The 21,351-nt window shown below is 36.7% G+C and overlaps 1 protein-coding gene across 12 annotated transcripts in view; it reads right to left on the reverse strand.

Moving 5' to 3' along the window:
• GARNL3 (GTPase activating Rap/RanGAP domain like 3) overlaps positions 1-21,351 on the reverse strand; it is a 60,112-nt gene that overhangs the window by 20,937 nt on the left and 17,824 nt on the right. For 5 of the 12 annotated variants that reach the window (XR_012625854.1, XR_012625852.1, XR_012625853.1 and 2 more), the window contains 15 exons: positions 20,643-20,742; positions 20,084-20,202; positions 19,220-19,284; positions 16,000-16,063; positions 15,709-15,735; positions 15,236-15,311; positions 14,547-14,645; positions 13,889-13,992; positions 12,548-12,656; positions 10,105-10,150; positions 6,124-6,230; positions 5,180-5,301; positions 4,297-4,401; positions 1,489-1,563; positions 439-550 (listed from right to left, as the gene is read on the reverse strand). Coding sequence is in view for 9 of the 12 variants with exons in the window: in XM_074846271.1 (XP_074702372.1) it covers positions 439-550; positions 1,489-1,563; positions 4,297-4,401; positions 5,180-5,301; positions 6,124-6,230; positions 10,105-10,150; positions 12,548-12,656; positions 13,889-13,992; positions 14,547-14,645; positions 15,236-15,311; positions 15,709-15,735; positions 16,000-16,063; positions 19,220-19,284; positions 20,084-20,202; positions 20,643-20,742 (1,330 nt within the window). In the remaining 3 variants the exon portion in view is untranslated. Of the gene's footprint in view, positions 1-438; positions 551-1,488; positions 1,564-4,296; positions 4,402-5,179; positions 5,302-6,123; positions 6,231-10,104; positions 10,151-12,547; positions 12,657-13,888; positions 13,993-14,546; positions 14,646-15,235; positions 15,312-15,708; positions 15,736-15,999; positions 16,064-17,422; positions 17,688-19,219; positions 19,300-20,083; positions 20,203-20,642; positions 20,743-21,351 lie in introns of those variants that run through there. The other 7 variants (XM_074846280.1, XM_074846275.1, XM_074846272.1 and 4 more) reach the window with 5 other exon arrangements.

Below are 21,351 nucleotides of genomic sequence, written 5' to 3' on the forward strand. Positions count from 1 at the left end.
CTCAATCCTGCTGGCATTATGTGGCACACAGAAAATCAAACTAGTAATATCATTGCTATGGAAGAAGCAAGCTTTCACCACCGCATGAGCCTTTGGCTTCACACTATCATCAAGGGCTAAGAAATCCAGATAAGCCATTTAAACACTTCTTGAGCTTGGTTGTGACTTCACAAGTCTTTTCAGATGGTCAAGAAAACAACATCTGAAATAACAAAACATTCAGAAATCTGCATTAACACTGGCTCCCCAATATGGCTTGATTCTGATGCAGAGAGAATCTTTGCAACTAGGTTGCATAAATGTAATAATACTTGGATTGGCAACTATCCCTGTAGGTGAAGACCTACCAACACCTGAACAGACCTTATGAACATACATTTTCAAGAAAATGGTCAGATACATAAAAATTGACACAAAAACACTGGATCATTTACTAACCATCTATTAACAAGATGCCAGCATCTGTAGAAACCAGCAAGGACTGGCCCCAAGAATCTGCGCAGACAACCTCATGAGGAAAATTACTGCAGAAAGACTGGGATTCCCAAGGCTATGAAGTAACACATGGGGTATATATTAAGTACACTAAGAAATACAGATCATACAGACACAGAATGTGATGGACAATGGTAAGTAATAACATGTAAATGCTTCTGGCAGGATACATTTCCAAACAGTTTACTTTTTAAATATCGAAATTTAGTTAATTTTCTTTTTTTTCCTCTCCATATTAATTGTGATTGGAGACTAGTAAGTGTAAGACACATTTCTGAAACACCTGAATTAAAACATAAGCAGCTGATACTCATTGCAACCCTGGAAATACTCAATATGTATTTTATTTAAAAAAACCCTACAGACTTAAAATGTATGTATCACCATGTATATGCAATTTGCTTACATTCTATGGCTCAGTTTGTGATGTTTACTAGTATACAGTACAAGTTAAAACTGCCTTTCTGCCAAATTGTTCTTTTGTGACGTGTTCTCTGTACTTACCTCCCAGAGTCTGCCCCTTCTCCCTCAATGTAAGTGTTAGCTGAGGTCTCTCGAATTCTAGAAGCACTTCTGAAGCTTCTGTATGTAAGATGCATGCAGAAGAGTGCAGTTTGCATCTTTCACTCCCTAATGCCCTTGAACAAAATCTGATATTACAGAAAATAAAAACACAACTGATTTTTGTTTTAAACTTGATGCAGAAGTTAAAATAAAAGATGATTGCATCCAGAAAATGCATTTTCATCAAATATTCTCAGATATAAAAATATCCACACTTGCTTTGACTTGAGAAGTGCTTCTGCCTCCAGGCTCATCCTTTATTAATTTGATATCAGCTGCAGAGTCACTTTAACACTATGCATTTAATCTTTGCTGCTACAGCATCTGATTATAAAAGTAAATAAACAGTATGCAGAACTGACATGCAATGCCATACTCAACAGTGTATAATTTTTTCACAACTCTCCTCAGACAGACGGGTTCACTCACCTCCTTTTTACAAAAGCTTGTGGTTGACAAGTTAGCTGTGGTATCCCCTTTCACAGTGGTTTTCAATTTCAATGCCTAATACAAACAGATGCCTTATTTAAATAGAGTTTTTGTCAGCAATACTCAAGCTAAAGACTATAAAGCAAGGACAATTTAGGACTACAGAGTAATTCCAGTTTGGAATTCCTATGACATTTTAAGTAATTAGGAAAGAAGCAGAGTTCTGTATATCCCGAACAAAGTCTGCATGAATCACTAGAGGGCTGCTAGATATCTTCTCAGCCAAAACATATGTTGGTTAGGGATTTTATTTTATATTTTTTGGGGGTGGGGTGGGGGTGTGTGTTTGTTTTTTAAATGGAAACTCAAAATCAGAAAAGAAGTATCAAACATAATAACAAAGCCTCCACCTCAAACCATACAAGCTAGTCATCTACACAATTCATTCTATAAGGTAGCTGGATTGAGGATTTTTTTATCAATTACACAAGCTGGCCTTTCACTTGCAAAAATTCATAACAGACCACTAAGTCAAACTATATATGTACATATTGCCAGGGCTGCCAAGGACACACAGTCACAATATCACAAATTCTTCAACTAGAAGTAACTAGAAGCTGATTCTGTAAGGGCTGAGAACTCCAGAGAAATACTGTATAAACCTAGTTTCAGTTAGATACACAATAACTCTGTTTAAGGCACCCTACATACCTTCATTGGTAATCCTTACAGCAGCGTTCCTATAAAGTGATGACACATGGAATTGCTACAGCATTCTTTAATGCAAAGTTTAGAAATTACCTAAACCAATTTTGCTGCCCTAAAGTTTGCCTACCATCATATGTGGTCTCTGAAGTGGCAGTAATCAGCTGTATGTACGATCTGCACCTTTGCATTAAGCATGGCTGTCAGCTTACAGAGATGCACGAAATTCATTAACATTTCCATTTCATCCCACCAGTCAATAGAGATCACCCTGATGATGAATAAATGATTTAAATACACTGTTGAACCAGTCATCAGTGAGTTTTGTTTATCTAAAAACTCAACGGACTATAACTAAGGGACAGACACATTCACAGAGTTTGTAACTTAGTTTGTAGCTTAGAAGAAAGTTCTTTTAGGGAAGAGAAAGATTTAAAAGTGAAAAGAACCTCCAAGAAAAACACAAATGGGTATCTATGAATTTTTAGCCCACATATTAGGTTTCCCTTCAATGAAGCCCATGCCAGGGATGGAAGTCTTGTTTAAGAAATGGGTCCCAACTCCATTTGTTATGTGAGTATCTTATCGGCATTTAACTTGGGAGAGGTGGAGCGGATCAAGCTTATAGGTTTCTATACTTCCAACAACCACGTTTTTCTTTAACTTCTGTAAAGTAATTAGTAAACTTGGGGAATAAATTGTTTGTTACTTCTGTCTGAATATTACAAACACATTCACTCTTTTTTTTTTTTTTAAACACCCGCCTAGAATGAATAGCTATTTCAAGGTGGTTGGGGAAAGGGTGGGCAAAACATAGAGGAGTACTTTCCAGCCCTGCTAATGCAAGCTTTAGCAGCCCCAAGATTCTTTTACACCATCTCTCAACCACCTGGCTCTATTCTCTAACAGGATCTGGAACTTCTCAGTTTAGGAGGTTGCAGAGAACTGGGGATGAGTCTCTAACCAAGTAATAAGCGATAGGACAAGAGGTAATGGGCTCAAGTTGCGCCAGGGGAGGTTTAGACTAGATATTAGGAAGCATTTCTTTACAGAAGGGGTTGTTAGGTGTTGGAATGGGCTGCCCAGGGAGGTGGTGGAGTCCCCATCCCTGGAGGTGTTTAAGAGTAGGGTCGACTCAGCGCTTAGGGATATGCTGTAGTTGAGAACCGTCAATGTTAGGTTAATGGTTGGACTGGATGATCTTCAAGGTCTTTTCCAACCTAGACGATTCTGTGATTTCGACTCTTCCACTCTTTAGCTTACTAACTCAAATTAAAAAAATGGAAGGGAAGGAAGGAGGCTTGTGTTTTTTGATGGTGTGTTTGTTTTGTTTCATTTTTTTTCTGTTTTAGTTGCCTGCTCTGTTAACTCTTGCTGAGTTAAATCATCTCAGAAAAGAGGTGGTAAGCAGCAGAACCATGTCACTAGTCCAGGATCAAGAAGAGACAAGTGGGAAGGGTCAGGGGAACTGATGAGCATAGACACTGTCTTTTCTTCTGCTGCAGTGAACTGCCAGATCAAACCAGACTATCTAAATCATCAGGAAGTTTTACTCCTCACTGAATCAAAATGTCAGTAAGTCCATAGAAGACTGAAGTCAGGGACTGGTATGTTCAAAGATGTATGGCAACCTCTGATTTAGCAGAAAAAACTGTCAAAACTTGTTCCTGGCTGAAACAGGGTAAATAATTTCTAAGAAATTAAATCTTAATAATACATATAGAGGAAATCCATGAAAGATTATGTTTCTTCAAAGCATGGAAAAAGACAGAGCACTCTTCTGCTTGAAGGCAGAAAGCATCTGCTGCACGAAGCAGGGAAAGACCTTTTACGTTTGATTCTAAAGTGTGATTTTTCCAACCTCCCTTTAGCATATGTATTTTATAAATATCTGTAATTGTGCTGTGTACCTCAGGTGTTAGAAATACTTTTATTTGTATTTTACTTTAACATCTCTTAAAATAATGCAATACTACAAAACTATTTCTGACCACAGAGAACTGCATTAAGTCCTGACATAACTCTGCAAATTGATCAAATTCTAACAAAAGGGGTGACGCAGTCTTTGTAAACATAGGTGCATACCTCCTAAATTGATCCTACCTGACCAAGTCGGACAAACTCTGCTTGCCGAGCTTCCTCTTTTTTCCGTGTTGATTTTGGGGACTCTGGTAGCACATCGCTGAAGGACCTTCTATTGAGCATGTTCTAAAACAGAAAATGTTTCTTTTTTATACTGAACCAAAAGTTTTCATAATCTTTTAATCTGAGTTAACTTGATGTGGTATCATTTAAATTTTCTGTCTTTTTTTGGATATTTTCCTGTAGCAATGAATCTATCTGTATAGCTTCTCAGAGAACAGAAACTGCAACTATTCCAATCCTTGAGCGCTTTACCTTCCAACTCGTCATAGTTTATCACTGTCATGTTCTATACAATCATAACAAAGACCGCAGACATGAATATATAGACAAAACAGTTTAAATAGATCTATTTAGCTAAGAGAAATAAACAGTGGGAGAAAAATAGCACCTCACTAATTTTAGAAGTATTGAACTACTTTTTAGTTAGTTAAGAATCACCTTAAGAATCTCTTCATCATCTAAAATGAAATTATCTCATTGTTACCCAATGGTAAAAATAATCCAAATTTACACATAGTGGAACGAGTGAGTGCAGTTTTTATGATGACAAGACTAATACCTGTATTTGCAGAGCTAAAATTTCCTATTCCCTTGCTGGACAAAGCATGACATTGTTATGCTTCTTCTCACACCTGGTTTAAACAAATGCATGAAGAGTCCTATCCAGAAAGGACTGCAGCTTTCATATAACAGTAAAAGAAGTTATATGACACTTGGTATTTAGCCTAGTGTATGCAATTCAGTGTTCATTAGTATTACAGTCTTTTAAAGCAACAGAACATTGAATCTACTAGTGAGAACTGGAGAGCACATGTGAGGGATGCAGAGACTTCTGACTTACATTTACCTTGTGTAGATCAGGCATCAGGTCTTGGTATAAAGAGCGGATCAGCATGTCTAGAGTGCGTTGACGTTTCTGAGAAAATGTTGGGGTTTCTAAGGTGGCTTTTTCCCCATTTATTACTAAAATATTACGGAAAAGAAGCTACATTACCTAAATGAACTCTGACAACTTTGACTGACTCTAGTTTGCCTCTGTACAAAAATACCTGTTTTCCCCTTAGCAATTTAGAGTTGCCTCCTTTCTGAATGTTTTTAGTGAATAATGGTCCCTTAGGCTTAAAAGAAGAGCATCCCAATAACCTCCTAACAATAAAAAAATTAAAGACAAACTGCTAATCAATTTAAGTACTAAACCAATTTAAATATGCAAAATGAGTTACTAGTCAAGTTCCTGTCAGGTAAGCATCTGACTCTAATCATCACCATCGGTTCTTAGATTTCCTTCTCTTTCCACTCATCTAGAATCTTTCCACTGATTTAGAAGGGCAAGTAAGGGTCAATGAAAACTGGAACTGAATCATTACAGAATTTAAAAGTTTTTAAAGATGCTGAAAGGCACCTATGCAGCATGCATACAGAAAAGCTTATATTTTCAGGCTTTCAGAGCTGCTAACCTAAAACATTCTATTACTAAATACCAAACAGCATTATATATTTCCAGATCTCCAAGTCCTTTAAGAAAATGTAAAGCTAAATATGGCTGCACATTCTGCAAATGTAAAAGTCAGTTTGTATCTAGAGATAGCGTAATTGCATAGAAATTCATTTTTTTGTTAATCTTACTGGAACAGTTTGATGGAACTGACATCCCACCAATGCTACAGATTTGAAAAAAATTCTATACAGAACAGCAGCATACACAAGAAAATGTGTTTACATTTTAAGTATCATGAATTTCAATTTATTAAAAAAGTGTTTCCAGCAAAAGAAAAACTGACTTACATTTCACTAACACAAAATCCCTGAATTCCTGGTGATTTGTAAACACAGGTGGGGATGGAAGGGGAGGCCCAAAAAGAGGAACACTTTCTTCTGAAAATATTTTCAGCCTATTGAAAGAACAAATCTTTATCTATATTGAAAGTCTCATTCAAAACCCATCATTTTTATACACACTATTCAAAACAGAAGGAAGAACTGGAAACTGTTATCTAGGTATGTCTTAGGTAAAAACTCCCACACATCTAACAAAAACCATCCATTTGGAATTATTCATTAGGGCAAAATTCTGCTGCCTTTACACAAACTAACACTGGGAAACTAACAATTACAACAGAACTTTGCAGTTCTACCCACAATGCTCTTAGTGGCACTAGCAAAATCTAGTCCTTTTCAAAAAAGCTGTAAAAGAACAGTTCTTCACCTACAAAATACATTCTCCTTATAGATTTCCCCTTAACTATGCATTCATCACATGTATGAAATATTTGACTCTTTCTGAATAACGACAGCCTACTACAGCTGAATCTGCATCTCAGGAATAGTAAATTCATTTTCACTGAGGAAGAAAGAGTCAGAATGACTTCCATGACAGTTGGACCTGCCGAGTTCTTTCGGTCCATAAGGAATCCAGCATAGCAAGAACAAACGGCAGGTACAAAAACTGTGCATACAACATGCTCAGCAAGCCATAGCTTCTTTAAGGTAAGTAATCATTCCTTGGTATTTCAAGTGACAGTCTGCACAATTTTCTTCACTGTAAGACAGCAGTCAGAAAAAGGTGAATGGACAGAAAGAAGTGTAATTAGGCCAAGCCGAAATACACAATAACGTATTAAGCCTGTCATATACTGCATGGTATGCACTATGGGAAAATGTGTTAAGATGGGCAGAATGAAGCAACTAAGGAATAAGATGGACTGTTCTAGTAAAAGCCATCAGTTATTCAGAGCAAGAGAGACAAATTTATCTTATTTACTGCAACTCCTTTTTTTTCCCAAATAAACAACAACGGAAAAAGCATTTACCATGGGTAGCCCGTATACTATTAGCTAACGATGAGGACAATGTTCACTTCTTAAAGGCTAATGAGGGATGTGTGCCCAGGTTTCTGTCCCAGAACAAGAAGAAAAGGAGGAAAGAAGTAACTGAGCTTTCACTGCACATTAGAATCATGAACATGTTTTGTGCCTCTCACAAACTTGGGAATGCTGAAAAGCAGTTATCTATGAGAACAATCAATTGGGGGAAAAAAAGTAAGAAGGTGCTCAAAAAATGTTAAGAGCAAAATAAAACTACTCTTTTTTTTTAACTTCACTACAGACATTTTCCAAAAGAAACCTTAGCTATAAATAGGAGGAGGGGAAGAAAACCCCACATGTGCAAACTGAAGTATCAAACTGTTGGATTCTTCTCTGGAGCTAGATTTAATGGCACGCTGGAGAAACACAGTAATATAGTTTTCTCTCATCTTACTAAATCAAGATTTAAGTTTCTTAGATACATTGAAAAAGAAAGTTATTTCTACTGAAAAATTCTTTTGAGATGTACTTGTCCATATATCCCCCCTGTGGACATACGTGCACTTCAAGCACTCAAGTTTGTAGTCTCAAGTTTGTAGCCTTTCAACTCCTGCACATATTTGCCATATATATGCTTTGCTTCATCTCATACTCCACATCAAGAGCCACAAGGATGGTGTGAACCTTCTCCATCCAGCATGCCCCAAAATAAAGACTCCCAAATATTAAGGGACTGTAATAAAAAGATAGGAGAAAGCACACATATTTATCAGCAAGCTTTCTTTAAGAAATCTAGTTAATATTAATCCATTTTCTTCTCGCCTTCATATTCTTGCGCATTTCCACATTTGCACTGCAGATGATTTCAAGTAACATTCATAAATGAGTAGGTGGAGTTGTAGTTGCACAAAAAGCACCAAACTCTTACTGCTAACGATTGAGTTTTGGAGCTAGGCAAGAAGGCTTAGTCACTCCTGTATATTTGAGATACAAAAAATTCCAGTAATCTACATTGCAGCAAGAAAAACATATTCTTAGATGACCATGAAGACTGCTCAGCCTATAAAGTATAAGAAACTTCCAAAGCAAGCCAGAATTTACATGTGTTGGAATGGCTGGAACCATGTGATCAGATCCGAGCAGCAGCTTCTGAAACCATGTACTATGGCTGGCATCAGTGGTCTGTACTGTGTATTGAGGGAAAGGCTAAAAGAATGCTTTCTACCCTTGTACTATATTTCTTAGCTGTCGAAGTGATACAGGTTATTCAAAAAAAAGCACTAGTGCCAGGTGATCAGTTCAAGGGATATTGCTGGTCTCTTTCACAATCTGCCTGAGTCCTCAGAGTTATGGAATTGTCAAGGAAGGAGGAAGCAAAACTGATCTACTTAAGGACTCTGTATTCCTGGAAGCCATTTCCAAGTTCAGTTACTTTCTTTCCAGTACAAGCTAACTAGTAGTGTACATAGAGTTGACATAGCGCTTAGGGATATGGTGCAGTTGGGAACTGTCAGGTTAATGGTTGGACTAGGTGATCTTCAAGGTCTTTTCCAACCTAGATGATTCTGTGATTCTGTACCTCAAAGGAGCAGACCCAATGCTTTCAACCTTCAGCTTCATCCTTCAAATGTGGCGTAGAATGATTTGCAAATAGTTTAAAATTTTGCAAAATAATAACTAATATGCAGGCTCACACAGCCATCAGAAATTTGCATTCAAAGCCTAACACACTGACTTCACCCTTTCATCTTGCAAAGCTTTTAGCTTTGAGTGTGGTAGACACACACACATATTCTAGTTTGAAGTATAATTTTAGCTTCATGCCCTGAAATTTCTTTTCTAGGGCTCGGCAAACCAAACATTTTGGTTTCCTAATATAAATTCTTTAGCTATGAGAGACTTCACCATCTGAGCCAGCAGTGATTTCAAACCTAACCAACCCTCTCCCCAGGAACATATCCAAGAAAGAATGCAATTCTCCCATTTCTTTTTGACCTTCTTTTGACTTTGACTAAGTAGTAAATGACTCAGCATACTTTCAATACAAGAGGGATCACTACAGATATTGCTAGTACTTTGTAAAGGAGACATAACAGTGGCAAGTCTGTGTCGTATACTGAGAACTGCAGCACACACTGTTAGCTAAACAGTGGCTCTTATTTCTCTTTACTGCTTATTTGGTTCAAGCACAAGGTGAATCCCTCCCATAGGCTCAGACAATGACATCCCACTGCCACTCTGCTTTTTCAAGACTGACATATCTCTGGCATCTCACCATTTATCTCAAGACAATAGTTGGAATTAACTATTTGGTTAAAGCCACTTAGTTCATTAAGCCTAGCCACGAGGCTGCAGAAATGCCTGCTTTTCAGCTTCTGGTGAGACCTAACAGACTCAGAGTTGGACAGCATATGCCTCCAAGTGTGAGGATCCCAAGACTAACTGAAAAACAGATGAAGAACACATTATGTACCAGCAAAATTCCACTTGGTTTTAAATGATGTCCAACTGTACAAGTACTCTATTAAGATCCCTAAAAATGAACTGGTTTGCTTAGCTACAACCGAACCCAGACCTGTAAGGACCTGCAGTCCATGGCTATCACAACATCACATCTAATTAACTTTCATCATACATGTAGTTCACTGTCACTGATCTCACCAGGTCTGAATGTTCCAGGCATATCTTCCATCATTCTGTTACATTTCATCTAAAAAGTAGTTTTGTTTTGCTCCCTTAGCTTATGCCTGTTCCAGAATTTCATTTTTCTGATGGTTAGAAACATGCAACTTATTCATAGCCAGTTTACAGCCATCTGCATCCAGGTCCATACTGCTCTTCAATTTCATAAATTCCTTTGGCTTCCTGGCATACGGACAGATGGACAATACAAAATGTTTTCCTGTTATCTCTAAACCATCAGAAATTCAGTCTGAAGTTATTTGTTACAATCAGCACCTACCTGTAACTATCATTCTGCTTATTATATCTCACTAAGGCAAAAATATCTGCCATGCAGTTAAGGAATTAAATCCAGTACTAATGAAGCTCACATGTATTTTAATATATATTTTTTTCCTGCAGCACATTTCAGATTTAATAAAGGTAAAATATATTAATCAATGTAAATATATAAAATATTCTAGACTATAGACATTTTACTGTTGAGGTCCTGTACAAAATGTTATTGTTCGATCAAAAGTTTTAAGAACCGAGCTAGTACCACAAATACAGACTTCTTGCCGTTACATGAAGCATAAAATGTACTACATAGTTTTGTGGTTTGTGTGTGTGTTTGATAGAGTTGTGATTAGAAATTCTTTTAGTTGATAACAAAGTACTGATACTGAACTTTGCTTATACCAAAACTCCCATTGAAGAAAAGATTCCAATGAAGTAATTTAGCTGACAGAATTGTAAGAAAATAGAGAGTAAGATTTAAAGTGCAAGTACAAAAAAAAATGTATTATCAGTCTTGATTCATAACTTAGGGCAAATCTGGGAAAAAGATCAAAGAAATCCTTATGATTGTCTTGCAAGTTATTTTTATGGAATATTTTTTTTATGGTGAGAGGCTTCTTGCTTTGATAGATTTCCTTAACACCATCTCTAAGTTTTCAGTCCTTATAAACAGTGTCAAAGAAAGCATAAGTCTGAATAACTTCACTGGCTGTATGGCTTTGTTCCAGATAGAATGAAGAGACCTTTGCCAATAGCTGTGATCAGCACTGTCAGACACTGCACAACGAAAAGACTTACGATGGGATTCAATTATTTCAACATAAGCACCCATTACTATTTAAGATGCTTGAGAGTATATTGGCTAGTCTCCAGCTGCTATTCCAAACAGGGCACAGATCTCCTGTAGGCCCTGAGTCATACCTGACAGGCCTGCACAGACATTTCAGATATGCTGGAACATCTAAATTGGTGCTGGATGCCTTTATTTGGATAACTCAATCCTACCCCACAGATGACACATGGCAAACTCTTAGAGCAGCTATCATCACTGTATAGGACAGCACAGTGGGATATCTGTATGGTAATTTTTCCCACTGTAGAAGTAACAAAAAAGGGTTGCTATATAGTATGTAGAAAGTGAGTACAAAGCACTAGTACAGATTCAATGAGCTTTGAGATTTACCACATCTGACACAGATCAGTGTCAACCTCCCAGTTTTCTTGCAGACACCTTTATTCCTGACTACTGTCAAGTGAAAACATCAGGAAGGTGATATGACTCCATCAACCAGCTGTGGACTACTTAAAATTACCTAAATGATAACACATCCTTACGGATTTAGGGCACATCTGCCCCTCCAACTCATTATGACATCAAGGACAGTTGAATCTCAAAATGTTTGGGGGTGGGGGGGGAAATCAAAAAGAGTGGGGTGTATTAATTACCTCATAACAAGTCCTCCTAACAGCAATAAAGGAAGAATTACTCCTTTTTTTACTTACAGTGACACTCTGATGAAGAGGTACATTGACTTCGTAAACATTTCTTATTAACAATATTTAGCTTCCTCTGATATCTAAAGATTCATTTTTGTTGAAACTGTGGAATTCTTTCAGTTCTAGTCACTTCTTCCATTTAGAGTAAAAGAGGTTAATATTAAGAGCTTAAATCTAAAAACTAAGACCAGCCATGGACAAAACTAGAAAGAGAGTTCTAACAACATTTAGTCAGTCTGAGAACTAGGTTTAGAATTTGTAAGCTTTGTGATCATTTTTAGAAACTCAGCAACAGAGCACAGATAGAAATAAAATTTCATCCATTTTTCTTCATTCCATTCAATCTAGCTAGGAGATGCCAGATTGGGATCTACGGACCACTAGTGTGACCCCATGATAATCCCAAGTGATTGGCAGCTGGTTTTTGGAATCATATTGTCTTCACAATGTTTTCAACCAAAAGTTTGAAAAACACAGGCTGCCAAAAATCTGGAGAATATGTGATTTATGGTCTGAAAGATTTGTGAAACACTGATCTAAAATAAACAGCAACTAAACATTAAAATGCAATACTCAATAGTTAATGCCAAACTAATCCATACCACTAACAGAAATATTTTAATTCATTTATATTTTATGAAAATGTATGAAATTTAATTTGTGAAGTGATCGAAATAAATGCCTTCAATAAAAATACAATTTAATCATATTCTTGCTTTGACCTTATCTTCTAATGTTTCAACATAAAAATTGTTTTATGAGGCAGACAGAGACTCCTAGTCAAGCAGTTGAAGGTAAAGAATGCAAGAATGCAGCTGTCTTTCTAAAATAGTTTTCAATTCCATAAACAGCATGCAGGAAGAACTTAGGGTAGAATTAAAACTAATACTGATCTTTTAGGAAAAAAAAAAAAAAGAATTCACTAGAAAATGTAAGGAAAAAGATACGTGTAAAATGAGAGCGAATCATGGATGGCTTGAATGCTGGAGAAGACTCTTCGCCTTCCTGAAATACGATAGTGACAATGTCATTTCCAATATGTCGCTTCCTTTCTACCTGGAAAAAAAAAAAAGAAAAGGAAAAGAGGGGGGGGAAAGACAGACACAATGACTTAAAAAACATAAATAAATACTTTAGTTCTGTGAGAGAATGGTAAAACAATATTCCTAAACTGCAAACAGAAAAATTATGGTCAATATGACTGAAGCCAATATAAAATTATTACTTAACTATAAGCAAGTAAGCCTAGCAATGCCGCAATGGACACACAAGGCAGCTGCTACTGCATATTTTTAAGTTAGCAAAGCACTCGTAATTTATGTAACTTCCATAATTAATATTCATAAATTGGACATGGAACACCCAACACTGCAAAAAAGCAAATCCACCACTTGAAATAAAAGGAAAAAACCCTGATGCTAAGTTATTCTTTAAAAACAATTAAACGTCCTGATTGGCCTCTGGTTTCTGCTGTGATCTTGTCATCAATCCAAGGCAAAAGCATGAGAAAACTGACACAGAAATAAAAAAAGGACAATATAATTATATAATCTGATTATATTATTATAACAATACATAATATATAATTATTCCTTAAATAAGAAAATAGTAAAACAAGTAATTTGTGAGTAATTTTAGGTAAATCGTTAAGGATGTGTGATGTATAGGTAAATGCATGTGTTTATAAAGTACTTTTTTCATCATAGAATACACAGAAAGGTTCAAGCAATGGATGACAGCACGTTTGAACAAGTACCCAAGAATCCACCTAGTCAACCTATGAGAGGGCAACAGCAGGGTTTTAGAGCAAATGAACAAAGCTTGCCATTAACATGCTCACAGGGGGAATTTCTTTCAAGCTACACAAATTGCTACCTGAGTACAAGTTGTGTGTTACATATGTGAGTATTCTGACAATTCACATGCAAGTCTAATTTGCAGCCTTCCTAAATTCTTCGAGGTAATTATAATTGCAGCAGTGAAGCTCTACACATCATCTGAGTAACAGAATACTCAATCACTTCTCAGTCAGTCAATTTTTACCTTCTTCACAAGCGTCCTTTGTACCTTAATATAGATCATACGATACATTATCTTCCAACAAACCTCATGAGGATTTCAGCATTAGGTATAATATTGAGGAAAAAATATAGCAAAAGTCTTAAGACTTACATTTCTTAAATATTAACGGGCAAGAAATCCCTTATTTTCTTTTAAAGATTTGGAGTTCATGATTTAATAAATAAATAAAATTAAAAAAAAAAAAAAGGAGAGCAAGAACCATGTACCTGCTGCTTGTTCTCTCTAGAATATGGTAGCATGGTTGAAACATGGAACATAATTTCATGCCCTTGAAAAACTGTATAGATGGAACAGGTTCCTGTTGTATCATCTGCAAGGGAAGACAACATTCTCAGCAGGAATATGTCCTTTAAATTTTCTAAAGATCAAAAGATATTTCAGGTCCTTCCACCAAATCTTCTTTAGTCATCCTTTTTTCTGATCCATTTTAGAAAATGTCCACGCTGAATGTTTTATGTGGGTTCAAACCTGAGTTTGCAACCTAATCTGCATATTCACACACTTAAAACCTGTGACATCCTTCACCCAGCCTCCTGAAATCACATACGGTTCTTCAAGACATGATGCCCTACTATCATGAAGCAAGTAACATGTCAGGTTATTCTTCACCCCATTCCAATATAAAAAATGAAACCATTCTCCTTGAAAATACAGGTCATATAAATACTTTTCTTCAACTGCATTCCATACCAGTGATTTAAGCTAACCTGATTTTTTCCTGGTGAAGCAGAGCATTTAGCATGCACATAAGGAAGTCTCTTTAGGGATTGCATTACTTCTACAATATATATAATATGCGCATGCAATAAGCAAAAACATTTATATTGCAGTCACCCCCCTTCTTTGCTTCAGGTGAATTCTTACTTTTAGTGTCCAGTCCTCCTCTGTAGCCTGTCCAGCCTTTCAAAGTAATTGTATCACCCAAAAGATGCAAAAATCTTTGAAAGCTTTCACTTCCAGTTTCTACATGTGGAAGGGAGAAACATTACAACAGAAAAGCACATGTGATAATAGAACACCTATAAAAAAAAAATCAAAATACAGGAACAGGTCCTGCTCCCAGGACATGAGGATCAAAGTTTCAGCTGAATTAGTTTCTCCTCACATCATCCAAGCCTCTATCTTTACAGAAACAGTATTCCAGCCTTGCAGAACAGGCATCATTAGACAGTGACCTCTTCTGCTAACTCCAAGACGTTGTTCAAGTGCATAGAAGAACGTGATCACGCTGCAAAAACGTGAAAGAACTAGAAACAACAGTGACTTTTTGCAGATAACATGAGTCGCTTCCTTCAACTGCTTCATTTTTCTAAATCTTCTGTTGTATAGTCTATTTCTAGGAAAGAAATTTCAGTATCTTCCAAGTTGTAAAAGCAGGTTTCCTACAGTAACCTTTTATGGAAATAGAAGATTCTACGCCACACAAACATGAAAATCTAATAAAACTACTGCTTACATAACCATCACCTCCCTTCTGTCTTCCATATGTAAGCACTATTTACATTTTTTTATTCAGATGAATAAAACAATTAAGAAAAAGGTGAAAAACTCACCATTGCTGAACATTTCATCATCTGTAAGCTGTCCATCTTTAGCATAAAGGACTCCAAATTTAAAATTCACAGATCCCTGAGAAATAAACCCAAATATTACATGATAAACAGGTAATCAAATGAAAGACCTAAAATAATGTTTTCTCTAATGACTTCTTTGTATACATCCTATGCATGGGAATATACATTTCATACCAACTCCAGTACATGCTCAAGTAGCAGATACCAAATAATTTACCTTTGATCACAGATTATGGATTTTATGATATACTAAGTTGTGATCTATTAATATGATATATTAAGTTGGTGCTTAAAATTATTTTTAATCGCATATGTTGCAAAGAAATACTTTTTTTAGGGCAATAAGCAATTGATTTCTAAGTTGTCACAAGCATGTCAGTGCAAATATTTCAAATACAAAGCTGTATTCGTTGAACAGGTCTGTGAGCTAGGAGCAGTAAGTTTACATTTACCTCTTGCTCTTCAAGAACCAATAAATCCTGTAAACAAAACAATATCTTTAGCACACTGGTATTAAATATAATGCAAATAAAACTGTAACATCCCTGTATATTTAAGTTTTCTATAGAAGTGGCCAGTTCAACTGATAAAGGCAGTTTACTTTGTAGTATAATGTAACCCTACTCATCATTATTATCCTGCTACTGAAAGAAAAAAAACTAGTAGTATTTATACTTAATGACTTATTTTTCCAGAAAATAATAAAGAAAAACAACCAAACAAAAAAAGAAATAATTTCCTACCTTTTGTATCTCAGGATGAAAAATTTCCCTTGGGCTCTTCTCAAATTTGTCAAGACTCATAGCACTGCAATGGATATGAAATATTGCTTTATAGAAGGGCAAGTATATATCTCAACATTAAACCAGCAACTGGTTGCAGTTAGAACTGGTTACAAAAGGAATTGTTCAAAGAGCCTCTGTTGCATGGAATGTTTTGTGGAATAGCCATTTCTTTCTCATAATATTAACCTCCAAGGCTTCCTAAACTTGTTTTGGATTTTAAAAACAGAAACTAGTGAGACCCTGCATGGAGATCAGGTTTAAATGCACTGTATTTACTTATAAAACACAGAGCTTTATTCCATCACCTTCACTTTGGATTTACACATAATCACTGAGAGCATTTTAGGAGGAGTCAATGACCTCTTGTAAGTTTTTTTTCTCTCTCTTCTAAAATAATTCAAGGCAAGTCAAATGAAAAATGAGCAGTTCAGCATCAAATTCACATGCCAAAGATCCACAAACAGAACAGAGAAAAGTATTTAAATAAGAAGCAAGATCAACTGCTTCAATAAACAGAAATATCTAATTTATAGCATTTTCTCCTAACTCATGTTTCTGCATTTACTGTTATTTTTGTCCAGTTTTTTTTCCCCAGCATTAATTTATAGAACCGCAGAGCATGTCACAGAGTGCCAAATGCAGTCTGTCTGGGGCACAGTGAACTAACAGGAAGGTCAAATCTCATGCACCTTTCCATCATTGCTTATGCTAGATCACAACACAGACAGGATTTGCTTTAGTTCCTTTTGAAAGGGATTAAAATGTTCCAATTAATTTACAAAAAACAGGTTGATTAATGTAAATAAAATTATATGAGACTGTCTATACCTAGATTCACATCGGCTGTGAACAGGGTAAAATGTCAAAGCAATATCAATCAGGCCTGAGGGAAGGCTCAAGGACCATAAAAGCAAACGAATAGTCAGGAAAAATTTTAGACCAAGCCCAAGGGGGCAAAAGGAGATGACATTTATCCAGCTGACTGCAGGTGGCACAGCACCTGGGAGAAGTGGGGAACAAGGTCTGAAACAAGCCTGCATTTTCCTCAGTAAAATACTGGAGCATCACAGGATGGAACACATGAGGGTGTTTCAGCAAAAGAGTTATGACCCTAGTTAACAGAAGACAAAGTTTCTCTCCTCTGGGTTGCCTGACTGAAAAGCATATGCAGGTGAGAGTAGAGGGAGAGGCTGGGTTAGAAAGGGATGTTAGGAAGAGATATTTCAGCAATTGGTGCACAGACATGGAAGATCATGTGCTTATGCAGGTACAGCATGCAGTACTGACAACTAGGAACACTTCAAGTCAGTGTTGTAGGAGTCAGAAGAGGGGACAACTTGGCTCATCTCGATGAAGATGATCTGAAGTGTTTTCAACTCACCATCTTGAAACTCCAAACCAGAGCCACATCCCAGGAAATCAGAATTAAGAAGTGAGGCTCAGTGGCCTGCTAGTCTCTCTGGCAAGTTCAGTGGTTTGGGACCTCTCATCAGAAATCTTGTGCAGTTGTAGAAAAATCCAGATCTGGTGGTACTGAATTCACATCCCAACACATGCCCTGTTCCCAGAACTCTCCTCTCACATCAGCACTGGCACTGTTATCCACTGGACTAGATTCTACCAAGCAAGAGACATTTGCTCATACTCTATACAGATCAAAGGTTTTGAAGACTTGCAGACTGTCCATTTATCTGGTACACACTACCTGTTCAGTAAATGAAGGCACTTTTTAGGGTTTCTAGAGGAAGTAAAATCCTTACAAGAGATGGATTTGAAGATGCTGTCAGTGACAGATTTAAGAAAACACACCACATGATTAAACGATAAAAAATGAAGATTAAATTTGGATGAACACACTGCCAACAGGTGCGCTGACATTTCAGCTGATTATAATGTTAAAAGAAATAGAAATTGTGTTGGGCTTGATCACTTTATGTTCTGTTCTGTCACAAGAGTCAGGACAGAGGACAAGCATGCCATACAAACTCTGGCTGGGAGGAATTTTCTTGGCTTCACTGACAGTGACCATAACACTCCCAACAGTGAGACTTACAGGGAGACAATCAACTGAAGAAACAGTTCTTGATTTCTTCCCTGTTTGCTTCCCCCTGCTAGGGTGTGAGAGACTGAAATATCAAATGATTGTCTCAAAGCTTGCTTGTGCATGTATACAAACCTCAAGGACAAGCTGTGGCCTTTGGATTAGTCTAAGGAATGTCACCCAAGGAAGTGGGAGTGTATTGAAGGATGCACCGCCCGCTCCCTTACAGTTGCATTGTCAAACTCCTTAGATAAGCCTCAAAGGGGGAGACACGGACTGAGTGAAACCAAAAGTTTATCACTGACTCCATCGTGTAAGCCCGATATTTTGTGGCTCTTATTGTGTATACCAGACACCATGCATGCATTGCTAATGACTTCGCGCCTTGGATTGCTCAAGAAGCATGAAGTCAGCAAAAACCTGTGGGAACAGAGGAAAAACTAAAGGTGGGCAGATATGCTAATCAGCTGATAAGATGAACTTAAAAGGCAACAGAGAACTTTGCTGTGTGTGCACCCACCACTGAAGAACTGAAGACTGAGGACCAACAGGACGCTGCTGGATCCATGGTGGTCACTATTCTTGCAACTCTATTCTGGATGCTTGCTTTATTTCTGTCTTTTCCTTCCATTCTGTCCTATCGCTACCACTCTTCACATTTAATAATAAAAACTGTTTTGGGTGTACGGCATTTGACCTCATTTGTGTCTTAATCTCGCTCTTGGGATCATATCGAAACATTCTCTGACATTGGATTGGGACACAGGGCCACATAATAACCATCTCTCTAGTCAAAATCTGCTGTTCCTTACATCTGTTTATTGCCTATCTAATGTAAAAAGATATTTATTCTCAATCACTGCAGTTCCACTTAGCACCTATTTTCCAATTAACCCAAAAATAGTCCCTCTGCTGAAGAAAAAGTGCTAAGAATTTTTCCCCATTTGAAGTTGTCACTTTGTCTGTTCCAGAACAGGCTTCAAAACCACTTTTTGTCGCCTTCAATGACTAAGAATTGTAAACCTGGTTCTACTGCTTTTATAAATCTATTATGAAAACCATGCAACACAAGCTCTGAATTACAGGAAAGGCATACAGACAAATATCTTAACTGATAACTTATTTGTAAATACATACCTTAATATAGATTTCACTGATAATGTTTTTGTGGGACTATAAGGGAGACATATTTTCTGGGTACCCTATAAAGAGAAAAGCTAGGAGATATTACAGGACATACTGACTTTTTATGTACATTCAAATAGGAATATTAATAAAAACAATCAAGTAAAAAATCAAGAACAAAACCATGCTAGTTTTACTTAGCCATACTTACTACTGTTTTGGAAAAAAAGGGGGGGAAAAAAAAAAAAAGAAAAACTGAATGTGAAAATTCATGGATGGTGCAAAATTTTTTTTACTTAGTTTTGACTACCTTGGCATGTGGTATTAGGGCTGCTGAAACTACCAGAAACTACAAACTATTTCTTTTTAAAAACCAAACCAAACCAAAAATGAAAAGTGAACCATGTATGCTTACAGGAGTGTTTTAAATCAATTGCTTGGATAATAGGCTCTTATGGAATCTAAAGTGAAAAAAAAATCATTAAACAGTATTACTGAAACCAGTATCACACCTGCCTATTTTCTTAACATTATATAAGAAAATCCTAAAAATAAAGTCATTGCCTAAATTGATCGCAGGACGTTATCAAGAACAATTTAGGCAACATTTCTAAAAATAACAGAGTGGCAGGTAAAAACAATTAAAAATATTTGGCATCACAGATTTCTGTCAGAAAGTTTAGTATAATGTTATCTACAAAGCTAGTTTAGTTTTATCTACTATGGTAGAATTATATGTTCTTATTGTATAAAATGGAAAATATGTATTAAATACTGAAATCCTGAAGAAAGCAAAAAAGTGTATGATAAACATATCCAAAAGAAACAAGGAAACAAAAAACAAGTCAGAGCAGCAGTCAAATATTTGTTTCTTACTGTTTTTCTCCAAAGTATTGAATGGTATTGAGGAACGCGCTGATTATTTTGGTCAGACAGTACAACAGACAGAAAGAAGGGGTTCTTCTCTGCATCTGTACCTATATAATTCTGATGGACTGTTAGGGAAAAACAAGAAACATTATCAACCATAAAGACAACGCACACACCCGCTCACACACGCACACAGAGAAACATGTATAAATGTGTAAACATATGCATTCATACGTAAAAATATATACTTGTCTACGTAATTGTGTATTTATATACAGATGTGTAAAAAACCAAACCAAAACAAGCGATAGGTACAGCCTTCAGGGCCAAGAAGGGTTTCAAAACATCCCTTTTTGGTAGCAGGGGTTCTGCTGCTTACAGAAACCCATCCTCTCTCTTCAGGTTAAAACCATACGAAACAAGAATGTGCTTTCTGTACAGCACAGAAAATGTATTAATACTAAATTAATACCATACTTTATTCCATATTTAAATAATAGCAATTCAAAGCTACATTGCATTTTCATTGATCAAAACTTCAATCCATTCGCAAAAAAATCATTACCTTTCCCTAAAAAATACTTGAAATACCATCTTGTATGATACTCTGGGTTTTCCAAATGCACATCCGTTCTGTGCCATGTACCCGGAGTGTAGTCTGTATTCTGAAATAGAATTGTGAGACTGTTAGAGGAAGGGAAGGGGAAAGGGAAAGGGAAAGGGAAAGGGAAAGGGAAAGGGAAAGGGAAAGGGAAAGGGAAAGGGAAAGGGAAAGGGAAAGGGAAAGGGAAAGGGAAAGGGAAAGGGAAAGGGAAAGGGAAAGGGAAAGGGAAAGGGAAAGGGAAAGGGAAAGGGAAAGGGAAAGGGAAAGGGAAAGGGAAAGGGAAAGGGAAAGGGAAAGGGAAAGGGAAGGGAAGGGAAGGGAAGGGAAGGGAAGGGAAGGGAAGGGAAGGGAAGGGAAGGGAAGGGAAGGAAAGGAAAGGAAAGGAAAGGAAAGGAAAGGAAAGGAAAGGAAAGGAAAGGAAAGGAAAGGAAAGGAAAGGAAAGGAAAGGAAAGGAAAGGAAAGGAAAGGAAAGGAAAGGAAAGGAAAGGGAAAAAAGGAAAAAAGGAAAAAAGGAAAAAAGGAAAAAAAGAGGAAAAAAAAAAAAGAGAACATCATATAGGCAAAAAGCGATCAAGAGATCAAGAGTAGCTGATTCACCAGAAGAGTTTTAGCTGTATACTGTTTTTTAAAAAGCAAAGAATTGTTCTGAAGTCAGTTGTTGTGCAGCTG

The sequence above is a fragment of the Strix aluco genome, chromosome 20 (genome assembly GCF_031877795.1).
Source record: "Strix aluco isolate bStrAlu1 chromosome 20, bStrAlu1.hap1, whole genome shotgun sequence".
Lineage (NCBI taxonomy): Eukaryota > Metazoa > Chordata > Aves > Strigiformes > Strigidae > Strix > Strix aluco.